At 44.5% G+C, this 24919-nt stretch overlaps 1 protein-coding gene across 9 annotated transcripts in view; it reads right to left on the bottom strand.

Moving 5' to 3' along the window:
- Window positions 1-5725: 5725 nt before the first annotated feature.
- LOC147031006 (SWI/SNF-related matrix-associated actin-dependent regulator of chromatin subfamily D member 1-like) overlaps window positions 5726-24919 on the bottom strand; it is a 114840-nt gene continuing 95646 nt past the window's right edge. For 6 of the 9 annotated variants that reach the window (XM_085875654.1, XM_085875652.1, XM_085875655.1 and 3 more), the window contains 7 exons: window positions 23506-23664; window positions 22606-22767; window positions 20932-21029; window positions 9541-9676; window positions 9284-9406; window positions 6340-6441; window positions 5726-6193 (listed from right to left, as the gene is read on the bottom strand). In XM_085875654.1, the coding sequence (XP_085731780.1) occupies window positions 6140-6193; window positions 6340-6441; window positions 9284-9406; window positions 9541-9676; window positions 20932-21029; window positions 22606-22767; window positions 23506-23664 (834 nt within the window). In that variant the 3' untranslated portion in view covers window positions 5726-6139. The remainder of the gene's footprint in view (window positions 6194-6339; window positions 6442-9283; window positions 9407-9540; window positions 9677-20931; window positions 21030-22605; window positions 22768-23505; window positions 23665-24919) is intronic. The other 3 variants (XM_085875658.1, XM_085875651.1, XM_085875659.1) reach the window with 1 other exon arrangement.

The following is a 24919-nucleotide window of genomic DNA, read 5'->3' as shown; positions in this document are numbered from 1 at the left end:
GCAGACGCAGAGTTCTGAGGTGAGAATATCATCTGGCATCTTACCACGAGGACGGCAATTGTTCCCCTCTTCGGTTGAGCTAAGCCCCGCGGGCTCCTGGTCTATATAGGTCACACTTGCTTATTTCCTTAAAGGAGGTTGGAGGAAAAGGTAATGCTTCTGAGACTTGAAATTGGTAATGATCAAAACATGACATTAAAGTTTTTGTTAGCCTCAAACAAATTTGGAATTACCGTGTACGCTTTCCAAAACATAAAACCCCTATGATCTGCATTTATTAATCTAGCTACAACCATGGATCAGAATTTGTTGGAGGGTCTTCATGCAGCAATGTGTGCTGTCAAGTAAGCAACAGATTACAAAAAAAAAACAAGAAAAAAAAAAGAATAGTCCCAAGTGGTACAGACGCCTCCAAAATAGGCTCCCAACGGAGGGTGGTCATATAGTTGGGGTGTGTTATGTGATAAAGTTGATTTTTAGTTTGACTCAATGATAAAATATGGTCCTGTGGGGGCTGAAAGGCCTGATCACATGATTGTATTTGCGCAGTGAAAACTATGTTGGATGAACAGGTCCTGAATTGATGATAAACGCTTCATTAGTTGTTGTTGTTTTTTGTCCAGTAAAAGGATCCTTACACCCTTTTAGACCTAAAAGGTCTAAAGTGTCTTAAAAGGATTGAAAGGGGATAAGGGTCTGAAGGGGTCTAAAGTGTCTTAAAAGGTCAAAAGACTAAAGGTCAAAATCGTCTTCAGGTGTCTGTTGGGTTTAAAGGGTCAAAATGGGTCTGGAAGGTCTTTAGGAACGAAAGGGTACGTTCCAAAAGTAGTTGGAGTAAATAATCCATATGGTCTAAAGGATGTAAATGTCAAAAGGGTCTTAAAAGGTCTAAAGGGTTTAAAGAGTCGATGGGGTCGAAAGAGGGAGCCAGCTTCTCTGGGCTGGCTCCCCTGCCTACCATCTTGCTCAGCTTGATGCTGTGGAAACCAAGGCCTGTAAGATTATTGGAATGTATCACAATGAAGCTGAATCTATGGGCTTATCACTTCGCCATCACACACAGGTCAGTGGTCTCTCTGCCTTCTACCACCTCCTTTCTGGTCTTTCACCTTCTGCTTTTTCCATACTTTGTCCCCCCAAGGTTTCTGCAGGGCTCACACTGTCCACAATCAACCCCTTTCTGGTGAAACTACTGAAATCCACGATCAATGCTCACCTCCACTCATTTATTTCTAGTGGGGTGGCTTAGCCCAAATATTCAAAAGAATTGTGCATTTTGTGATACAAGCACCAAATTTGGCAGAAATGTACATTAATATGTTGCGAACATTTTCAGATATTGGGCCACTTGAAATTCTCTCTTTATGTCCGCCATATTGGATTTCAAAATGGCCGCCACTTGAAATCTACATTTGCTATTATCTCTGGACGTAATGCAGCTATTGACTTGATTCTGGTATCTAAATGTATTTTTGGGGGCAAGGAATCGAATGGTACCATTTTCAACTTAATATTATCTATCACAGTCTGTTATATAATTTTATTTGGAAATTATCTCGGCAAATATTGGATTCAACACAATACTTTGAAAAGAATGTCTTAGTTCTGTAAATATAAATAAAAAAAACTATATTAAATCACTAGTAACAACTCAGACAAGCTCATATATCCTGGCAGTCTAAAATATAAATTCATATCGCATTAGGAAACAAAGTGACCCATTCATTTGTGTTTTTCATATGCATATTTTATGTAACATTACATTCATATTGTCAATAAATACCAAACATGCATAATCCCCTTTTCCTAGACCCTTTAAGCCATCTTTTGTGTTTCTAGAGCACAGAAATTTATTGTATAGGCTTCCATCTGTCTTGTTTCCTTAACAATGCACAGTAGCAAGTCTTCAACAATGTTTACAAACATGACTCCACTACACGTTTTTCATCACAGCCCTGACCCAAATAAAAGAGTAGAGAGGCTGCATGTGTGTTGACCCACATCAACTGTGTTCTTTGTGTGTGGCTGTGTTTAAATCACCTTGTGACTCCACATAAATTAGTTAATTACATACAATCTGGGCTCAGCGAGACAACATTGTGTGGTCAGCAATGAAGACAAGAGTCTGAATTACATGTATGCAAAAGACCTTGTGAACCAGTGAAGCAAATACACGGGTAAGCATGAATTAAATCTCGGGCATGATATAATTTCCATGATGTTTACCTCTCCACTCAATGGTGGAAAGAGGTAATGTTTTGATCCCAGCTTGTCTGTATGTCTGTTAGTCCACAAAATTCCAGACAAAGCTTGTAGTAGTGGCAGTTGTAGTGGTAGTGGTGATAACAGAAATTGTTATATAGAACTGAACTTATATGCAGAAAATAACTTCATTTCTATATGCCCTGCAGTGGACACGTTAATTGGTTTATGCACTGAAGGGGTCACCCTGGTGTGCAGTGCTGTGTTCTGCCTCACTGAGTTGTTCAGGTATGATGTACTCAGCACAAGCTTACCTGATACACATGTGTGCTGGCTAAAACCACTTGTTTGGTGGGCACGACAGAGGCAGGTTGTCTCATAGCCAACCTGGTCTTACTTTTTTGGGGTTTATCTGAAATTCTTACTATAAGGCTTTAAATTAGAAATGTTTTATATAAAGTAGTATTTTGAGTGAAGTGTGTATTCCACACTGACAGTTTTGACATGTTCTGAATTAAACACGAAGGCTGTTGGCTGGCTGCCAGACGAGGGATGGAAACCTTGAGGAGTTCTTTTGTCACGAGAATCAGGCATGTCCTCCTGCATTGTCTGATGGTGGAAGCCTCTGCACTGGTACCAAGAGTGATCTCCTCACATGCTTGGAACAAGTCTCCGACGCAAAGACAGACACTCCTGTCACGGCCTGTATTGTGCTTGATGGAGCAGCCATCGTCCAGATGCTGAAGCCGGCTGCATCAAAGACCTTTGAAGAGTATGCACAACAGATCTTCATCCCATATATGTCCACGAAGCTGCAAACAGTGTCACGCCTGGAGCTGGTCTGGGATACTTACCTTGCTGATTCACTGAAAGGTAGTACACTTGCAAAGCGGGGACAAGGTGTGCGGAGACGTGTGGTGACTGCCGCAGCCATACCAGGAAACTGGCAGAACTTCCTACGAGTGGACAGCAACAAGACCGAGCTGTTCAGGTTCTTCTCAGCAGCTCTCATGGAATGGTTTGACTGTGGTGTAGCCTGCGGGCATGCAGGGCGGGGCATGATGATGATGCATGGTGGGCATGATGATGGGAGGAGGGGTCGGCGTGGTCATCGGGTCTGCAAGGGATATAAGGTGTGCGCGCCGCCTGAGGCGTTGTAGTAATGCTGGAGTCGCCCGGCTCGTGAGTGTGCTGAATACGCAATAAAGGAGAGCCGCGGGCAAAGTACGCCCACGCTCGCGCTTGTGCAACACAGCCCGGCTCGACTGTTCCCCCGCTCGTGTCTGCCTGCTAAGCATCTTCTATTCAGTACATCACAGGAGGACAAGCAACTCGTCATTACTGATGGAGAGGCAGTGCTCAGCAAGCCACTACTGCCAGATCTGACCTCACTCACCCCATTTAACCATGAAGCTGACAGTCGGATGTTGCTGCATGCATCTCACGCAGTCCAGCATGGACACCATGCAATACTCATCCGGACTGTAGACACCGATGTTGTGGTGCTGGCAGTGTCCCATCCTGGTGCTGGCGCCGTCCAGTGCAAGTGCAAGAAAGGGTGTGTGAGGCGCTGCAAGTGCAAAAAGGCTGCCCTTCAGTGCACAGCCCTCTGTGTGTGTGAAGGGGACTGCACATGACGATGAGTCAGCAACATACATGTACTTGTGGCAATGCTGAACTTGTTAACATGACACTGTTTATGTACACGTTTCTTCAGTACCGGTATATACCTAGCCTCAGATACCAGTACACCTAGCCTCAAACACTAGACCATGTGGCATGTCATTATTATACCTTAGACATTTACAGAACTAAGACATTCTTTTCCAAGTATTGTGTTGAATCCAATATTTGCCGAGATAATTTCCAAATAAAATTATATAACAGACTGTGATAGATAATATTAAGTTGAAAATGGTACCATTGGATTCCTTGCCCACAAAAACATACATTTCGATACCAGAATCAAGTCAATAGCTGCATTACGTCCAGAGATAATAGCAAATGTAGATTTCAAGTGGCGGCCATTTTGAAATCCAATATGGCGGACATAAAGAGAGAATTTCAAGTGGCCCAATATCTGAAAATGTTCGCAACTTATTAATGTACATTTGTGCCAAATTTGGTGCTTGTATCGCAAAATGCACAACAGGTTTGCTATGCTGCTACACTATTCTCCTTTTTCCCACCTGTGGCATCAACTTCCACATCCTCTTCAATCTCATTCTTCCCTCCAGGTCTTCAAGACAGCTGTTCACCATCATCTCAGATCTTCCCCAATCCAAAACCCTCACCGTTTCTATCCTCGTTGTTAACAGCTACATTCGTTTTTGTACATCGACATCGTGAATAGTCATGCCGAGTTTGAAAATGATTCGTTGAGCTGCCTCGGATGAGTAGGGGAAAAAAAACGAAATAGTTAATGGACCCACAGACAGAAGGAAGGACTGACTAACTAAATGGACAAACATATGGCTTCAACAATCCATCCCAGCTTTGTCGTGAGCTAAATATTGAGTGAAGAGAAACGTCTGAAAGAGAATCAACAATAACCGCAGTTAATTATTCAAATTTCCTTCAAACAACAAATCATTTTGAAATACACGAGATACATTTCACAAAAAAGGTCTCAAGATGGGCATATTCAAAGAGGTTCAATCAATAGGGTGCCAATGTTTACCAGGAATGCAATTAAATCTTCTCAACCAATCACTTTGCACACACATTCTCAAGGCCAATTGTATTTCAGTTGTTTCCAACTTTAAATGTGCATACTCGATTTTCACTCAAAGTTGGGAGAGTTTTGCAAGTTCGTAAATGAACTCGCTTTTAATTGTAACCAAGGTGATACCGTTCCTCATTTTCCCATCTCAAGTCAGCCATACAAGGCGATTCATCCATTTGAATTCCAGGACCTCAGTGGGGGAACAACACATTCATGTGACGTCCGTGAGCGAATGAACCTGGCAGAGTGAATCCCAAGAATTATCAAATGAGTTTCAAACATTGACGTTCCTCAGTATACATGACATTGGACTCGCTGTGGGGGATGCCCAAACCCCGAAAAAGTCACAATGCCTCATCTTCATGGGGAGTTTTCCCCACGACTCACAATCCATCGCACTTTGGACATCAAACCAGATTGATGGCATCATGGTGAGAGTGTCTGCTCCGAGTCTGGGACATTGGCGGTTCAAACCCCAGCCGAGTCATACCAAAGACTTCAAAAATGATACGTGCCGCTTCCTTGCTTGACGCTCAGCACTTAGAGGATAGAGCACGGACAAACAACCATTGCACAGGCTTGATGGAAGTAATGGCTTCCTCCTGCGACTCAAGTTCCTTGCAAGAGTACTCAAATAATACTGCAAAGTACGTTATCCACTGGCCAGCACACAAGGACAAGTGTTAAGGTGTTTTTTTTTATTCCCAATTCACTACAAAAACAAAGGTAACAGCTGCAACGAATATGGTCCCTCAAAACGCGAAAGCATGTCACCAAAAAGTACTATTAAAAATACGAGTTTGATTTAGTAAGTCAGAATTTTTCAAAAATGCCAAGAGTCTGTTACTACATTCATCCTACACAGTACCTTGTATTACACAATGTGGCACTACATCTAGACAGTCAGGGTGCCAAAGGCAAACCAGCCTAAATTCAGTCCTTTGCTCAAAAAACAAAAACAGGAATATTTCAAGCCATGAAAACGGGTCAAAAGGTACATCAAAAAAGATTTTAAAACAGTGTTTCATCTGGAATGCCCGTTTCCTCTTTAACACAGATTTACTCCCAGTGCAGTAGGAAATAAAAACACATTAAAGCTCAAGGCAAAATGTTTACAAAAACTCACTCTGGCAAACATTCTTACTGTGTCAAGACAACATCCCTGCAGAAAGGTGGGAAAAGAAGGCATTTGCTGGCAGAGGTTTCTTTGCCCTAAGTATTACGGATTCCCAGAGCTTGCTCCAACTCTTGTCGACGTTGCTGTACCTACAAGAAAGAAATCATGCTTTTAATAATAGACTCAGACGTTGCTTCCTGGTTTGCGTGTGAGAACGAGTCAGTATGCATACCTTGACGACGCAACCAAATAAGCAAAACAAAGCTGCTCAAAGGTTTTGTTTGCTAAAGGTTACCTTAGAATAGAAATATCGGCAAACAGCTTCCTGAGTCCAAGACTGGAAGTAAAATTCAGCCCGTCGCTCTTCCTCGGGGTTCCCAGCCACATCTGTCATTGTCTGCATTTACACACAAGAGAGAAGAGATGACGAGGGGCTGGCGAGATAACTGGAGGGGTGCGCACTCCCCTTTGAGCAGGCTAACCTCAGTTAAAATATCGAATCGGCTGTAAATTGCCACCCTGTTTCGCAGGCAGGGCGATACATCGATGTGCAGGCCGTCCGTCAAACGGACGATTAAGCCTTTGGACCCATTTTCCAGCACTGGTCGTTGGTGAATGTTAAAGATCCCACGTTGTTGCGAAGAGTAGTCGAGTCATCTCCGGCACCCGAAACATCCTGCCTGGCCAGCCAGTTCGCAAAAAAAAAAGTCAAAAACTTTGTCCGGCCTACCCTACAAAAAGTTGGGGATAACTGTGGTCGTTAAAGCAGTTGTTGGCGGGAAGAGATATAAGCAAATTAAGGCATAAGTAAAAGCCACTTGTTCCATCGTACCTCTGTGGTCCCACCTGTAGAGCTGCACTCTTTGTTGGTTAAACCAAAACAGGAACATACAATGGACAAATATTCAAAATACTTAACAATCGCCAACCTCCATCTCGTTGGGGGACAATCAAGAATACAGTGCAACCCACACGATGGAATTTATCAAGGTGAAGTGCCCTTTTGTGATGCTGCCTCAAAAACAGCTGTTTAAAAAAAATGTAAATATGGAATGAAGATATAAAAGGAAAGGTAAAGCAAGCTCGGGTTTCCATTTTCCGAGTATTTCTTCCACGGTGCCTGAGGCCGATCGATTTCTCTTTGAGTCGTTTCTGTCTCGCATTTTCACCTGAAACAACGGCTTCATCATTTTCGGAACTCCCAGGTTCAAATCCCTTGTGCTGTACAATACGCATTCGGCCATCACCTGTCCTCACATTCAAGTACACGGGTGTCTACTGATATCTTTGAATCGTCGTACATGTGATTTATGTACCAGCTCCTCCACGAGCCCAAGGTCAGTATGAAACCCCCCAAAAAGCGAGAAAGCACAACTCTCGATAACCTGCTCTCACCTGATGTTGAAGCACCTCGTGATGTTTACTCTCACGTGATGATAGAATTAAAAAAAAAAATTTTAACTACCCTTTTAAAAATAGTTGACAAAGCAGACAACCGAGTGTCAGGTAACCGCAAAGCATCGAGGTTGTATTCTGTTAGTTTGCTCAGAGCAGTTGATCAAACACCATGATAGAGTCAAACTGGTCGGGTTTTAAGGAATGCTTCCATTAGGGAAAAGCAGACGCGTCTCATTAGATTCTTACGTAATGCATTTTTCACCAATTAGTGGAACAAACGAGCATCGGTTAACCTTACAGACATGTTATAAAATGCTGTACAAATCAAAAATTGTTCATCGGTCATTTTCCATCTGTCCCACAATGGACGGCTCTCTCAGCAGGTGACGGGGCCATTTCGCAAACTTGCACCTGGTCGTTCTTACAATCGATATCCATTTTGTGTTATCATCCGAAACCTTCACCGACACCCCTGCCACCATGCCAATACCTGGCGTTTGTGGATTGCTCACTCTAATCGGATGTTTCTTGGACTTTAAGGAACACGAGTGGACATCTTGTGGTTCCAGTGCAAGTATGATTTTATGGTTGTATCTGGCAGTGCTGCTTTTTCCATCTCACGGGCCGAGGTGCAATGGTACAGGCCATTCCAACACCATGGGTTGCCGCAGCACTGGCAGGTGGAGCACGTACCGATCAATCTACAATCTACATCCCCGCGGGACTTAGCCCTGCTCAGACTACACGGGTGGATGGGGATTTTCCATTTCATATATCTGCTGCAAATGTGAAGGTTCATTCAATGTCAGGTGTGAAGAAGTGTGCTATACACTTATCACCCACCCAGTAGTGGGGTGGGGGTGAATACAAGTTAGCAGTGGCACCGTGCTGAAGACAACGAACCTCTCAGAGAACGTGTGTTCAAATCCAGTCGAGAAAAGCTGTATTTATGATTTGGATTATACCCTTCGGCAAGTTGAACTCATCTCAGTTTTGCCACAGCACAGCGACACGACACTTCAGTAGCAGAGGTAAAAAGGGCAATGATGAGGCTGTCACGAGCTGAGACAGCGGACTGCAACGGTGGTCGAATCAATTCTGATCTGGATCCATTGGAAATGACAAACTGGTGATGTCATAAACACACAGATATCATGAGTATTTGTGTTTAAATTAAACCTGGAGGATCCTTTGTACCGGACTCGGGGGCATAATGGTTAAAGCGTCCACTTTAATTTGAGGAGGTTGGGGTTTTGAACCCGACCCCGGCCGAGTCATACTAACGACTTCAAAAATGGTGCATGCGACTTCTTTGACACAGCATTTTAAACAAGTGAGCACAATATGCACCCGAACAAGAAGGTATATACAGAATTGTGCTACCACATGGAAAACAGCATCCTGGTTGCCATGGCAACCACTTTAGATGACGAATGTATGTCACGACACCGTCTCCACAGTCTGTACCTATGTACCAAATATGAAACGTGAAAGTTGAAAACTTTGGGAGTTAGAGCGCGGACGGGAATGGACGGATGGAGACAGACAGACGGACGGACAACCGGTATCACATAATACGCCCCGATATATATATATATATATATATATATATATATATATATATATATATATATATATATCGGGCGTATAAAAAAGGATAGAGTATGGACAAATAACAATTGTGAAGGCTTGATGGGCCTAATGGCCTCATTCTATGTTTAAGTTAATTCGTTTGCAACACGCAAGCCGGCCCGAACAGTGCACGAGTCTCCATTCAGGCAGGAATTACAGTTTTCAATGTCAAGATTTTTGGAAACACCACAACAGATGCCAAATCTTACCTTTAGGTCATGGCACTGAGACTGCAGCCAATCGTTAATGAACCCTTGAGGATCCTTTGCAAACCCCAACATGAACTCCCTCTGGATCTTTAGTTGGTTGATGGTCTCAATTGTTTCGTGGATCTGATTAAACGTCGGTGGAGAAACAAAAAAGACAAACATCAGAGACCAATTATTGGTCCGTCACGAGAATGTGAGGGGGGGGGGGGGTCACAGTAAGCATAGGAGAGGGACAACTTAAAATAATCGCATTTAACCTTGTTATCTAGAGATGCAATTTCCTGCTGGCTGGCTGTGGACAGCAGGAAGGAATTCATTTGTGTCTTCAACGTGTCGTCCACTTCCACATCAATATCGTAGCAGGCCGTCTTCTTCTGGTCATTTGGATCGACACTGCAAACACACACGACAACACTGTATGCTACACCTTGTAATCTTTTTGGGAAACAAAATGAGCACAAGGCCAGGAGGAACCAAAGCAGTCAGCAGTCCGATGCAAAGGCAAAAAGTTTTTATTTGTCTGATATAAAGACTTAACAAATGAGAGCCCATCAACATATTGCATATGCAATGGATAAGGGTGGAATGGTGAGGGGGTGAAGAAGGGGGAGGTTAAATAACAAAAGGAAATGAAAAAGGAAAAAAAAAACAACATTGAGCCGTACATGGTGTTGCATCCAAGTGTTCCAAAATCCCAGATATTATTATAATTTGTCCATTTGCAAACCTTTTCAATTGATGTAACAGAAAATTGATTCCTCCAAACATCTTTGTCATTCGTGTGCACTATGCAGCACGTGACTGTGGGTGATCACAAGTTTTTATATGAACATGGCAGTCGCTGATGCAGTGCCCCCTGGCAGTGAAAGCAGAAATTTGTAATTTGTTCAGAGTGCTGGCAATAACTCACCTGGCTCTTCGTGAAGAATACCGGGGAATCTAATGTGCACCAATGAATACTAGCAGACTGGACATCCAGTTAAACTTCCATCCAAGGGACAGCACAAACATTGATGCCGAGCCTTGCCTGTGAAACACCAGGACGACAGTTTGTAGCTGGGTCAGGATTCAAACAGGCCAGACAGCTTGATGACGAGTGGGCATACCTCGAGGCTATCCTACCAGCCTACAATGTTCTTGTAATGCAAGTGGCCAGTGCTGGATTAACCAGAAGGAAGACAAGGCATGTTCCTTAGGGCCAGCCAAAAATTGGGCCAAAAATTATTTTCACATTAAATATTTGTCTTTTTTTGTATAATATATTTTGTTCTTGAATAAGTTCATCATTTGTCTGGGGTCCATTTCAATGAGCCCGAGATCTAATTTAATTTTTTCAGGCCATTCTCTAAAATTTCAAAATGTGCCTTAGGGCCAGCCGAGGCTTTATCAGGCACTGCAAGTTGCACATGTACAAGCTCTTCTGCAAACCTCAGACCACCGTTTAAAAAGAGGGTAAGAGTCTGGTCAGGACAGGTGGAGGAGCATGCGCCAGAGCAGCGTGTCGCTGCATCCACTTTCCGCCGTGTACAAACAAATCGCCGATGTACTCCAGGGGTCTCCGCCTTGCCATCCCCCAGGAAGATGCCTGGCCCATCTGCATCTCCTTGAGATGCCGATTAATCTGCTGCAACCATGAGGCACATGGCCAGCCCCTTGGCCTCCTCCACTCACAAGGCTCCCTCACCAAGATAATCTGGTGAGCAGGATCAGCATCAGGAAAATGAGCCACATGTCCCTACAGCCACAGCTGACGCTCACGGACTATGCAGGTAACAAATCTCATTTGAGTCTCTGAGCAACCGCACGTTGGACACAAAGTTCAACCAGCGATAGCCAAGGATTCTCCGAAGTGACCTGGTACCAAAGGAATTCAGTCTGCATCTCAGATCCCTGGCCAGAGTCCAAATCTCACATCTATAGAGCAAGACTGGAAGCACCAAGGACCTGAAGACTCGGACTTTCGTCCTCCCGCACAGGTAGCGGCAGTACCACACCCCATGATCCAGTGAATCCATGACTCCCCAGGCCCTACCCAGACGTCTATTGACCTCTGGCTCCCAGCCAGCAGAGACATGAATATCACTGCCCAGATAAGTGAATCTCTCTGTGACCTCAACATCCTCACCACAAATCGGCACAGACATGATAGCAGCATCCAAGATGTCATTGAAAGCCTGGATCTTCATTTTGACCCAGGAAACCAGTAATCCCAGCGGCTCCGACTCCCCATTCAGCACTTCAAGGGCCCCCAAAAGGCCATCAAGAGTCTCCGCAAAGATGACGGCGTCATCTGCGACATCAAGGTCAGTGATCTTGACATTCCCAAACAATGCACCGCAGCTTGATCTCTCCGACATCCTCCCAAGAATCCAGTCCATACAAGTGCTGAAAAGTGTGGGGGCCAGTACACACTCCAGACAAACTCCAGTAACAACTGGAAATAAGTCAGAGATGGTACCACCACATCTCACAGCACTCTCAGTACCAGAGTAGAGTTCAGACATCAGATCAATCAGTTTTGGTGGCACCCCACGAAGACCAAGAATCCTCCAGAGGGCATCCCGATTCACTGAATCAAATACTTTGCAGAGATCAACATGAGATGCAAGAAGCCCCTGCCGAAACTCTCTTCTGTGTTCGGTGAGGACTCAAAGGGCAAGGATACGGTCAATCGGTGACCTCTTTGGTGTAAAGCCTGACTGCTCTGGGCGCTGGTGCTCAAGCAGATGGTGGTGAACCCTATCAATAATTATCCGAGCAAAGACCTTGCCCGGCACTGAGAGCAGCGTCACCCCTCGGTCGTTGTTGCAGTCTTGGCGATCACCCTTCCCTTTACAGAGAGGGACAACAAGGACCCTCTTCCAGTCAGATGGGATGATGCCTGTGTTCCAGGCAGAGCACGGAACTGCATGCGACATGAGTACAGCATTTTCACCAACCTTGGGAAGTTCAGCATGGATGCACAAATCCCAGGAGATTTAGCCCCAATTCAACCGGACAATGACAGCCTGTGTTTCCACAAACAAAGGTGGATCACAGTTGATTGGAGGGTCAGCAATAGGGATAGTAACACCCCTGACATACAACTCAACAGCTGGTGGATCAGCTTGGTACAGCCGCTCAAAGTATCCTGCCCAGCGGGACTTCACTTTGGACTCCTCTGTCAAGAGTCCACTATCCTCTGCTCTAACTGCAGTACAATGAGGGACGGGCTTGGAGGAACGCAATGCACAAATTCCCCTGTAAGGATGAGAATCACTTTACCACAGCTGATGCTCTACCCCCTCACAGATTCCTCACACACGTGCATCCTCAGCGCATGTACAGCTTTACTTTTCAACTCCGTGAACAGCTAAGCTCTGCCATTAAGCCTGGTCCTGCGACTCTGGTCAATGGTATGCAGTGTCCCTTGAGAGACAAAATTCTTCTTCGTCTTTCGTTGAGTTGATGAAGAAGACAGTTGATTGTGGGATCTTCGGTGAAGAAGACAGTTGATCGGTTTGAATGTTTACTTAGGAGCAGGAAATGGTGACGGTAACTGTTTATTTGTCATACTGGAGTGCAGTGGAGATGCAAGGAGGTTTGGAGGCCCTCAGGGTATGGTTTGGAATGGGTATGGTAATGGGGGCTGGAAAACAAGAAGCATTGATCAGAATTATTGTATTGTTACGAATTTGGAAGCGAACTGCACTCAGCATTCAGGTCCTTTTTGAAGTTATATCGGTAAGTATGTGTTTTGAGTGAGGTCCCATCCCTTGTCTAATGGGAATTAAATGTTCATGCGCTGCGGAGTTATTTTGATGGTCAGAGTTTTCTTTTACATTTTTATATCAACAACAACAACTTTTTAACAACGACACCTGCCTTCACTTCCTTCCACCGGCATCATTGCACGCGTGCGTGTCAGCACGTACGTAGGCGGAGTTCACGAGAACCTGACGTCTCTCTCGCCGAATCCGGGGGATGCGAGCGAGGTTGCCGTCGGTCGGTCAATAAGCGCAGCCCACGCAGGACAATGTTACTCTCCTTGTTTGAGGGGCGGTCCGCCGCGACAGCCCCCATGCCCCCCCGGTCCAATCAGCAGACTTGGCGCTCCTTTCGGCCAATCACGGAGGCGACGAGCGAATCGCGCAATGCAACCGTCCAATCAGGAGGCGAGTGGCCAGAAAAAGAAGCCCCTCCCACCTGAAGAGAAAGGGTGATTGTCTGGACCAGCGTTGGAGAGACTGTGTGCTCGTGGCAGGAGCGTTTGTGAGAAAAAAAGTGTTTGGGGCGTTCTGTCTTGGGAGAAGAATGTCAAGGTCGCCTGTTCGCCTTGTCAAAGCCTCGTCGCCTGGTCGTCTCGTCTGGCCTGCGGCGTTCTGTCTGGTCCACCTTCATGCTGGCTGGCATCCATCATTGCATTGTGTTGCGGGTTTGAGTCCCGCCAAACCGGATCATCAAGAACCACACGAGGCAGAGAGGTGCGAGACAGGTTCTCCCCTTCGGCTCACCTTCCCTCCCGAGCTGAAGGGCTGAATAAAGGCCACGGCCATCACTTCTTTTGGGTATTTGTGTGTGCGTGTGTGTGTGTGTGTGTGTGTGTGTGTGTGTGTCTGTGGGCCCACTTCAAGCAGAATTGTTTTTGTGCCTTGTACATACTTGTATTTCTTTTAGTCGGTTAAACTCTGCTCCTTGTGTGTTCCCTTTCCCCCCATTGCGAATAAATTCCCTGTTAAATGTATCAGCTCGTTTCTGTGTTTTCTTCGTTGGTTTAGCACGGTGCGTGTTGGTGGATTAAAAAGGCCGTTACTGCCGTAGTTGTACATTTGGACCGACGGGACCTCGGTAACCATCCGCTCGGGTTACGCACGGGTCGAGCACGGTAACAGCTCGTCCCGTTTGAGTTCCGTCGAGGGTGTGAATTCCTCGGTAGCTCACCACATGGGCCTCTAGGTATTTTGAAGTTTGGCAAATAACCCTGCCCCACGCGGTTGAATTATTGACGATTCACGGTCCTGTAAGGTACCCGTACCTTCAGAGTTATCGGAAAGGTACGATCTAGATTCCGGGTGTTCGGTGGAGCCGACTCCACTGCTCCATCTTGTGGTCGTGCTCGCCACCGATACCTGGCCCAAAACAGTATAACTGAAGATATTCCAGAGTAAGTGAAGAAAGGACTTGGGAATTCCTGCAAAAATGTCACACGACTTGTACATACAGTGCCGATAGAAAGTCTACACCCCCTTTCAAATTTTTCACCTTTTGTTGCCTTACAGCCAGGAATTAAATTGCATCAAATCAGACTTTTTCCACCTTTATTTACATATCGTAACCCACAACTTCCAAGAGAAAAACAAATTCTACAAATATCAGAAAATTAATTAAAAATACAAAACTAGAATATCTTAGTTGGATAAGTGTCCACCCAGTTGGACAAGTGTCCACCCCCCTGAGCCAATTTAAATTGTAAATGAACTCAGGTCGAACCAATCACCTTCAAAAATCACACACCAAGTTAATTGGTCTCCAACTGTGTTAAAATGTAGTGATTCTGATTATTTCAGAATAAAATCAGCTGTTCATGAAGCTTTCCTCTGCTGGGTGATGCCTTTCACAGCAAAGCCTCAAACATGAGCACCAAGGACCTTTTAAAAGACCTCTGGGATAAAGCCGTGGAAAGGCACAGATCAGGTGATGGGGTATAAAAAAATATTTTGATGGCTCCCTTGGAGCACAGTCAAGACAGTCATTAAGAAGTGGAAGGTGTATGGTACCACTAAGACCCTGTCTCGATCAGGCTGTCCCTCCAAACTGGATGACCAAGGAAGGACGAGACTGATCAGAGAGGTTGCCAAGAAGCCCATGGAAACTTTGAAAGAGTTGGCAAAGACTGGTCACTGTGTGCATGTGACAACAATATCCCAAACACTTCACAAGTCTGACTTGTACGGTAGGATAGCAATAAGGAAGCCATTCCAAAAAAAATCCAACCTTGATTCCCATTTGAGGCATGCAAAAAACCACTTGAGATTCTGAAGCCATGTGGCAAAAAGTTTTGTGGTCTGACGAAACCAAGATGGAACTTTTTGGTGTAAATACAAAACGTTACGTTTGGCACAAACCCAACACAGCACATCACCCAAAGGACACCATCCCAACTGTGAAGCATAGTGGTGGCAGCATCATGTAATGGGGACGTTTCTCTCCAGCAGGGACTGGGGCACTTGTCAGGAGAGAAGGGAAAATGGATATAGCAAAATACAGAAAAATCCTCGAGGAAAACCTGCTGTCCTCTGCAAGAAAGCTGACATTGAGACGGAAGTTCACCTTTCAGCATGACAATGACCTGAAACACACAGCCTAAGCTACACTGGAGTGGTTCAGGAACAAAAAGATAAATGTCCTTGAGTGGCCCAGTCAGATCCCCGACCAAAATCCAATCGAAAATCTGTGGCATGACTTGAAGATTGCTGTCCATCAACGCTCCCCACGTAACTTGACTGAGCTTGAACAGTTTTGTATGGAAGAATGGGAAAATATTGCCGAATCAAGGTGTGTAAAGTTGGTGGAGACCTATCCCAACAGACTCACAGCTGTAATTGCTATCAAAGGTGGTTTCACGAATTATTAACTCAGGGGGGTGGACACCGATCCAACGAAGATATTCTTGTTTTGTATTTCTAATGAATTTTATGAAATTTGTAGAATTTGTTTTTCATTTGGAGGTTGTGGGCCACGATGTGTAAATATAGGTGAAAAAAGTCTGATTTAATGGAATTCAATTCCTGGCTGTTTGGCAATAAAATGTGAAAATTTTGAAAGGGAGTGTAGACTTTCTACAGGTATTGTATGTGTATACGATGAACAAGCAAGCAGTGAAGACAATTTTGAAATTGAAACGTGGAATAAAGTACAAGTATAAGGTAGTAATGCTTGCACTCTGTGGGTCAAGCTGCTCAAGAATACTGCATTGTTTTGGTGTCCCTGTAGAAAAAGACAAAGGCACCGGAGAGGGTTCAACGTGGAGCACCTCAGCAGGTTCAACTGCGTGGCAACAAAGTGGGGGATCAATTCGATAACATTCAGTTATGTTTGTGTGATCATCACCATGAGCCAAACACTTGAAAGCCTCACCATGTCCTCTGAGACATCTTCAGCATGACATGTGTGGTGTCTGCCATTGCAGCTGGAATAGCAGCTTTCAGATTGTCCTCTGTTTTGTGCCATCTTGCTGATACTTCCCCCCCCCCCATGAAGAGTCATCACTTGTTGTGCGATCTCAACTTGCAGTACAATCCATTGTTGAGCCTCTGCCTATCCATCGACCTGAGAAGTTGTCATCCAGAAAATTAACCATCCTGCTGCAGAACTGCTGTGGTACCAATTCCCAGTCGAACAAGTTGTGGAGTCATAAACTGCTGCAGCATCAGCAGGTAAGCTTCTCCTTTCACAAACCCAGTGAAGAAGCAAGGGCCAGTTAATTGCTCAAGCGAGAGTGAAACCCACATCATAACATGGGGATGGTGATGTTCCAGATCTTAAAAATAGTGAGGATTTTCTTTTGTCCAAAGCTAAACGTTCCGTGCTTTCGAGTTCAGGTAAATGGCACATTCATCAGAGAAGATACCGATCCCCCGCTTTGTGGCCACTCTGTAGCGTAAGAAGGGTTTGATCGTGAGGATTAAAAAAGGCAGAGCCATTAACATGAGAAGAGATCACATGACGATGCGCTCGATACACGAGTCGATTTGTTACTTACGAAATCTGAAGATTTCGTAAGTATATTGATCACTTCCGTTTCTGTTTGTTTGTTTGTGTGTTTGTTTGTAGGCACGATAACTCGAGACCGGAAGAAGCTACCAATGTCAAATTACACCACGTGATTCAGGAGCGTGATGGCTTGCGCTGATTAGATTTTGGTCAAAATCGGTCAAAGGTCAAGGTCATAGAGAGGTCAAACATAATTCCGTAAATTAATGTGGAGAAATGGAGTATTTTTGCTTCGCTCGACGTTACGAGTTCGTTTTAACTTCGATTTTAATTTTGTCTTCGGTTTTTGCGATCGCTTAGGACGCTGAAAACTCAGTTGTCGAAATTCTGGTAAAAATCGGATGTTTGGGAGACGTTTTAAGATTGTATAAAAAATATTTCACTTGACGCGTCACGGGTCGGCACGTGATGCAGTGCGCTCGAGCAGACGCGTCGTTGAGTCACGTAAAAGTTTTCCGTGTGCGCGCTGACGGTGTTTTCAATAAAGATGGTGTTTAAAAGTCATTTTTTATCCCAATAAAGGTTATCGTCGAATGCCTGACTCGCTAAGCCGTCGGATTATGTAAAGATTGTTGGTGGATGGCTGAATATTACGGTTTTGTGACTTTGATAAAATAATATAAAATAATTGCGTGGAGAAATGGAGATTTTTGCTTCAGTCGACGTTACGAGTTTTGATGGTTTGATACAGAATCATCGTAGAAACTTCTGGTTTGCGTCGCTACCTTCTCTTGAGACAGCTTTTATTAGACAAGGTCAGAGGTGAAGTTGACGATTTCGTAAGTACCAGTCTATGGACTGCTTGTTTGTGTGTTTGTTACTTACGAAATCTAAAGATTTCGTAAGTATATTGATGACTTCCGTTTGTTTTGTTTGTTTGTAGGCACGATAACTCGAGAACGGAAGAAGCTACCAATGTCAAATTACACCAGGTGATTCAGGAGGGTGATGGCGAGCGCTGATTAGATTTTGGTCAAAATCGGTCAAAGGTCAAGGTCACAGTGAGGTCAAACATAATTCCGTAAATTAATGTGGAAAAATGGAGTATTTTTGCTTCGCTCGATGTTACGAGTTCGTTTTAACTTCGATTTTAATTTTGTCTTCGGTTTTTGCGATCGCTTAGGACGCTTAAAACTCGGTTGTCGAAATTCTGGTAAAATCGGATGTTTTGGAGACGTTTTAAGATTGTATAAAAAATATTTCACTCGACGAGTCACGGGTCGTTCCATGATGCAGCGCGCTCGAGCAGACGAGTCGTTGAGTCACGTATGGTTTTGCGTGTGCGCTGATGGTGTTTTCGATAAAGATGGTGTTTAAAAGTCATTTTTTATCCCAATAAAGGTTATCGTCGCATGCCTGACTCGCTGTGCCGTCGGATTATGTAAAGATTGTTGGTGGATGGCTGAATATTACGGTTTTGTGACTTTGATAAATTAATATTGAATAATTGCGTGGAGAAATGGAGATTTTTGCTTCGCTGGACGTTACGAGTTTGTTTTAACTTCGATTTTAATTTTGTCTTTGGTTTTTGCGATCGCTTAGGACGCTTAAAACTCGGTTGTTGAAATTCTGGTAAAAAATTCGGATGTTTTGGAGACGTTTTAAGGTTGAATAAAAAACATTTCACTCGACGTGTCACGGGTCGTCACGTGATGCAGTGCGCTCGAGCAGATGCGTCGTTGAGTCACGTAAAGGTTTTCCGTGTGTGCGTTGATGGTGTTTTCGATAAAGATGGTGTTTAAAAGTAATTGCTTAACCCAATATAGGTCATCGTCGCATGCCTGACTCGCTAAGCTGTCGGATTATGTAAAGATTGTTGGTGGATGGCCGAGTATTACGGTTTTGTGACTTTAATAAAATAATATAAAATAATTGCGTGGAGAAATGGAGATTTTTTGCTTCGGTCGACGTTACGATTTTTGATGGTTTTGTACAGATTCGTCGTATAAACTTCTGGTTTCCGTCGCTACCTTCTCGAGAGACAGCTTTTATTAGACAAGGTCAGAGGTCAAGTTGACGATTTCGTAAGTACCAGTCTATGACTGCTTGTTTATTGGTTCACAAAAAAATATTTTCACGACAAAAATAAGTGACTACTATATTCGTTATTGTTGTGTGTCTGTCTGTCTGTCTCTGTCTGTCTGAGCATAGCTCCGTGGGTTTTGATCCGATCCTGACAATTTTGCTGGGAGGTTTATATCATGATCTAGTTGTGTTTTCCTGAAAAAGGGCGTGGTGCGCCCATTATGGGCAGAGCCACGCCCAAAAAAACGTGTTTTTCGGGGGTAACAGATTTCAATTTGCATCTTCTCCTTGGGGGTTTGTAGAATCTGACAGGGGTTTCGGTATTTGGTTAGCCCAATGGCACTTGCATAGCCCCACGGAGCTCGATTTTTCATTTTCGTCCCAAGGTCAAGGTCACAAGGTCGCGAACTAAGAAAATTACGAATTTTGACGTAAAAAAATTTCTTCTCCGAGGGGTTTGTCGAATCTGGCAGGGGTTTCAGTATTTGGTTAGCCCAATGGCACCTGCATAGCCCCACAGAGCTCGATTTTTCATTTTCGTCCCAAGGTCAAGGCCACAAGGTCACGAACTCAGAAAATTGCGAATTGTGTTTTTAGGGGGTAGCCAATTTCAATTTGCATCTTCTCCTTGGGGGTTTGTCGAATCTGGCAGGGGTTCGGTATTTGGTTTGCCCAATGGCACCTGCATAGCCCCACGGAGCTCGATTTTTCATTTTCCTCCCAAGGTCAAGGTCACACGGTCAAGGTCACAAGGTCAAGGTCACAAGGTCAAGAACTTAGAAAATTTCGAATTTTGACATAAAAAAATCATACGATCGTTCAAATTTTGAGAGCAAGGATGACAATATTTTTTTATGCATAATCTTGAGGTTTAATCCCCACCTAAAGTCTTGAAACCATTTTGCTCTATCTCAAACACCTTGCTCGTGGCGCCACCTTCAAGTTTGTTTTTACGCTGATTTCATCAAAGTATGGATAATCCGATGAGCGTGAAATGCCATATAGCCTATATGATGTTATATTGTTCCTGGAACGTTCCAGAGGAAGTTTTGCACCAACGGTCATAATCCTTGACCTTTTAAGGTCACAGAGGTCAAATTTTCAAAGTTATGGGAATCGAACCGGGTTTTTGACCTTCTTCGACGAACTAACTCCAATAAGCAATAGCACGTATCCCGTTTCCTTATTTAATGTCCACAACATTGTTTGGTGACCTTTGAAGGTTATGCAAAGGTCAAATTTTGAAAGTTGTTGAACGAAACCGGGTTTTCGACATTTTGCAGCAAATAACCTGTCACTCGTACCATATCATGTTGATCATTTTTATAACTTGGTCAAACATTATCACATTGTCTCATCCTTGACTTCTGAAACAATCTACATCGTCAAATACCGCTCGTGAACCATCGTCGTCTTCAGACTTGTTTTCATTCTGAGTGGTTGGTCATGAGGAGTATGAAAAAAACAAACAGGAAATGATTCAAAAGATAATTTGATGAATACATTCAGATTGGAAGAAGATGGAAACAGGTACACGTTGAGAGGCACACGAGTGCGTGGACCCCTTTACTCGCATATTTCGTACCCCGACCACCTCTCCCCATCGCTGATCCCTTCCTCGTCATACTGACATGGTTGGTCACTCGTTCCTCATGTGCATTGTACCACAATCTTCCTCTACTAGTCAATGATTCATCACATTCCCCATTTCCTATCCGAGACTGGAAGAAAAACAAAACAATAAAAAACACCGCTTCTTTTGCCCGACTATATTGTTATTTGGAGGAAGCAGTTCAGCCGATAGTCCCCAAGCATAGTCCCCATACATAGTGTGTATGGAAAAAGGACGGAGGGTTGAGGCAAGGCCTTACCTGATGATGTGGTTGATGACTATGGGGTCTGGAGGCATGAGCAAGGCATGCAGTCTTTGTGGGATCTCAGAAAACTTCATTCGTGGGCAATCAAATATCTAGGCAAAGAGGGGGAAAAACGGGGGGGGGGGTGAGTGGGGAGAAGAGACCTTTGATAATGCACTGAACCACGCTGAAGAACTTCGTCATCTGTCAGCATTAGTTCATCATTACAAGCAGAGATGCACACCTTTACAAATTAAATCCTAATACACATCTCTGATAACGTCATCAAATCATACCCTGCCATCCACAAACTTTGGAGAGAACCATTTATTTGTGCCCCCCCACCCCACCCCCATTCTGCACACATTCCATACCATCCTCTTTCGATCAAATGTTGTCGTCATTCTCTTCCCCCACTCCTCCCACAGCACCTGTGCCCGCTGTTGGCCTTTTCCATGATTAGCCCGTCCCCCATGCAGCGGAAGACGGGGTTTTGAAATCACTTGTCTGTCTGACTGTCTGTCGTCTCTCTGTCTGGGCCGTAACTTTCTTGTGAACCACTAAAGTGCTTTTGTCAACAAAAGCTTTATTCTGAGAATATGGAGAATACAAATAAATAATTTTGTTAAAATAATATTTATTATTATTGTTATTATTCTTCGACCATTTTTTGGCCTCTATTATTTTGTAACTTTTTTTTTATCCCCCCTCAGCAACCACTTGTCCGATTGACAAAATTTTCAGGGTAGGAGCGACCCCTCATGGAGAATTTTTTTATGAGAATTGTGACGTCATAGGTCACGTGGTATGGTAGATATCTTGGATTAAACAGAAAATATTAAAAACATTACGTCTGAAACCACTGATCGGAAAAATTTGAAACTCAGCACATCTCATTCTACTCCCAATGGGGAATAAGGGATTGTAAGGATGACATAATCAGTGAAGTGGTAGACCAGCCAGAAAAGTTTCAATCGAAATCCTTGTTTACCATTGAGAATCAGTGTGTACGTGCAGGCCGTAACGTTTTTACAAATTGAGCTTTTGTCATGAAATCAACAAACCTTTGTAATAAGATTGTGGAGAACACGAACACAAAAAAAATTATATATTTTATTTAACTGTCCTTTTCGTCAAGTTTAGTTTCGTTCGAGTACAAAGCGGACGACGACGGGCTTTGCATTTTCAGATGCTTTCTCGTTCTCTCTCACACATTTGCATAATATGCAGATGGTTACTTGTAATGTAATACGAGTCTTTCTTTCAAAGTACTACAATCCATTTACTTGAATCTCAACATACAATCAATGCCTGGAGGCGAGTCAAACATGTGACATGATGACAAATGGCCTCAAATGGGAATTGTTACAACCCATCAGCGAGGCTACACTCCACCTCCACTCCAATCCATTGGAGTCCCACTCCTTGTGAAAGAATGCACTTTGAGCAATCGAGAAAGGAGAAAAGGTGTCTCAACCTCATAAACTGCCCGATCAACCAAGACACAAAAGATGAAAAAGTTAAAGGACAGTGGGTGAAAGCAAGCGTATTTATTGTGTTTAAGTTCATCAACTTGCTGACACAGTGTCGGCCAAGCGACGACATGCTGAAACGACGATGTGTACCGACGACGAATGGACTGTGAAATTAAAAAAAAACTTTTTAAACACAACACAATCCAGGCCCCACCTGGTGGAGATACTTGTCGCAATTGATGAACTCTCGCTCGTGCGAGTCCTGCAGTTTGTGGCCTTTGACATATTGCCACAGGGCCTGAATAATGACCGGTCGCGTTTGAGTGTGTATGCCCAACAGCCGTGCCAGCCGAGGATCGAGTTTGAACTGCGGAGGCTGTACGGACAATGAGTAAATAAAAGGAATGACATGTTAACACAGCACTTTGGGAGATAGTAAACAAGCAAAGGCAATGTACAGGTACACTTTGCAAATATCGGGAGCAAGTCACTTTGCAGGCAGATCGTTGCAGAGTGTCAATGATCGCTTGTGGATGTTTGATCCCATGGTGCCTTCCAGAAAAAAAAAATAAAATAAAACTCATTCCAGCTATAAACTGTCATCCTGGTGTTTCACCGGCACGGCGAGGCATCAACCTGCATGCCGTCTCTCGGTTAGACATAAAACTGGTCGTCCTGTCTGCCAGCATTGATTGGTGGACGTTAAAGATCAGATAGTGTCTGTAAAGAGAACTCCATCACCCTGAAAAATGACAAATTCCTGCTCTAACCGACAGAGGGCACAACATCAGCAGCACAGCAACACCCCCCAGGGAACGATACAAACGGAAGCCATGTAGTGCATACGAAAGAAGAAGTGGACTGAACAATTCAATTTATATGACAACGAAAATGTGGTCAACTATGGAACAAGGATGATGACAGCATTTCATAAATCTCTCAACAGTGTAAGCTTGGGTCATCTCATCAGCAAATCACATCTCATCAACTGGAAATCCAATTTGTCTCGGAATGTCTTCACAAACAATGCAGTTGCAAAATCGCAAATGGAATCCTCCAAAAGTTTCCTAATTGTTACCTTCCGACACAAACGGCCCCTCAAGAGTCATTGTACCTGGTAGTCCAGCATGAGCAGCACGGTGCAGCGAACATTTACGTCCCCAGGCCGCTTCACCTGAAAACCATCGGTCTCCTGCGTTGTTTGTGTGCGATGCCACTGTGTTGCACAAAAACACGGCTGCAGTGAGTCTGCTGGTCCAGCAACGCTGACCAACTAAGGACACAATGCACGCTTGCTTTGCTCTTCACATTTTTAAGCACCTCTTGTGTAAAAGGTTATTCTTCATAAACTACATTTAACACTACAATCCCTCCCCACCAAAAAATAAAATTAGAGAATACAAACGCAGCAACGAACATGCCTCGACCATGTTCGATCACAACCAACCGTTATGTTTGACATCAATCAAAGGTTCATGTGAGAGCGACAGACAGAGGGCGAGAGACAGAGGGAGCGAGAGAGCGAAAGAGCGAGAGAGCGAGAGAGCGAGAGAGCGAGAGACAGAGAGAGCGAGAGACAGAGAGAGCGAGAGACAGAGAGCGAGAGACAGAGAGACAGAGAGAGCGAGAGACAGAGAGAGCGAGAGACAGAGAGACAGAGAGAGCGAGAGACAGAGAGAGCGAGAGACAGAGAGAGCGAGAGACAGAGAGAGCGAGAGACAGAGAGAGCGAGAGACAGAGAGAGCGAGAGACAGAGAGAGCGAGAGACAGAGAGAGCGAGAGACAGAGAGAGCGAGAGACAGAGAGAGCGAGAGACAGAGAGAGCGAGAGACAGAGAGAGCGAGAGACAGAGAGAGCGAGAGACAGAGAGAGCGAGAGACAGAGAGAGCGAGAGACAGAGAGAGCGAGAGACAGAGAGAGCGAGAGACAGAGAGAGCGAGAGACAGAGAGAGCGAGAGACAGAGAGAGCGAGAGACAGAGAGAGCGAGAGACAGAGAGAGCGAGAGACAGAGAGAGCGAGAGACAGAGAGAGCGAGAGACAGAGAGAGCGAGAGACAGAGAGAGCGAGAGACAGAGAGAGCGAGAGACAGAGAGAGCGAGAGACAGAGAGAGCGAGAGACAGAGAGAGCGAGAGACAGAGAGAGCGAGAGACAGAGAGAGCGAGAGACAGAGAGAGCGAGAGACAGAGAGAGCGAGAGACAGAGGGAGCGAGAGACAGAGAGAGCGAGAGACAGAGACAGAGAGAGCGAGAGACAGAGACAGAGAGAGCGAGAGACAGAGACAGAGAGAGCGAGAGACAGAGACAGAGAGAGCGAGAGACAGAGACAGAGAGAGCGAGAGACAGAGACAGAGAGAGCGAGAGACAGAGACAGAGAGAGCGAGAGACAGAGACAGAGAGAGCGAGAGACAGAGACAGAGACAGAGAGACAGAGACAGAGAGAGCGAGAGACAGAGACAGAGACAGAGAGACAGAGACAGAGAGAGCGAGAGACAGAGACAGAGAGAGCGAGAGACAGAGACAGAGACAG

Source organism: Eptatretus burgeri, chromosome 3, assembly GCF_056783735.1.
Source record: "Eptatretus burgeri isolate ZD-2024b chromosome 3, Ebu_testis_v1, whole genome shotgun sequence".
In the NCBI taxonomy this organism is placed as follows: Eukaryota; Metazoa; Chordata; class Myxini; order Myxiniformes; family Myxinidae; genus Eptatretus; species Eptatretus burgeri.
This window is presented reverse-complemented; position numbering and strand designations above follow the sequence as displayed.